Source organism: Neophocaena asiaeorientalis, unplaced genomic scaffold, assembly GCF_003031525.2.
Source record: "Neophocaena asiaeorientalis asiaeorientalis breed wild unplaced genomic scaffold, Neophocaena_asiaeorientalis_V1.1 scaffold223, whole genome shotgun sequence".
Classification (NCBI taxonomy): Eukaryota; Metazoa; Chordata; class Mammalia; order Artiodactyla; family Phocoenidae; genus Neophocaena; species Neophocaena asiaeorientalis.
Window position 1 is genome coordinate 2,461,033 of NW_020175045.1, and position 675 is coordinate 2,461,707.

A 675-nucleotide genomic window follows, 5' to 3' on the forward strand; every position below is an offset into this window, starting at 1 on the left:
CCGCGCCGGCTCCTCCCCCGGCGGCGGCTCGGCGGTCGGCTGCTGCTGCCCGATCTCGGCCCGCTGCTCGGCCGCCTCTGGCGCCGCCACGTTCTCCGCGTCCTGCATGGCCCTTCGCTGCCGCCTCGCCGGGCCTCGTCGCGCTTCCGACTCTCCCAGGCCGCACCGCGCGCCTACCGCCGGGCCATGTGCGTGCGGCGGGGCGCCCAAGGGGATAGGGGGGCGCCCACGCCTTGCTGCAGCCCCGCGCCCCCAGAAAACCTCACAGGGCAGAAATGTGCCCACCAGCGATTCCGAGAGCGCCCCTGTGACAAGTGCGTACTCCACTCTAATCACCGCACTTGCTTCGGTCAATCTACAAACTGTTTGGGAACTACGCTACCCCACCTAAAGTAGCAGATGGTTCCTCCAACATGGCAGCCACTCCCTTCCTTCTCCCGTCGGGCCCCGCGGTAAAGGAATAAACTATTTGTGAAGCCGCAGGGAGGTACCAGAAATCATCTCAGTACACGGAAGTGCGTGAAAATATCATTTACTTAAAAATTGATACTAGAGGAAACTGTAAGTTCAACAGACTATTTTGGTTAGGATATCTTAGTCTTTCACCAAATATTTCAACTTACGTTACTAAGTTCCCCCTCCACATGTCGGCTTTTAGACTCGTCTACTGACTGG

General features: G+C 59.1%; 1 protein-coding gene across 3 annotated transcripts in view; it reads right to left on the reverse strand.

The window, feature by feature from the left end:
- The window catches only part of EIF3B (eukaryotic translation initiation factor 3 subunit B), a 23,885-nt gene extending 23,454 nt beyond the window's left edge, over positions 1–431 (reverse strand). For 2 of the 3 annotated variants that reach the window (XM_024763482.1, XM_024763480.1), the window contains exon 1: positions 1–430. In XM_024763482.1, coding sequence (XP_024619250.1) covers positions 1–108 — 108 coding nt within the window. In that variant the 5' untranslated portion in view covers positions 109–430. The other variant, XM_024763481.1, reaches the window with a different exon arrangement.
- Between the last annotated feature and the right edge of the window lie 244 nt (positions 432–675).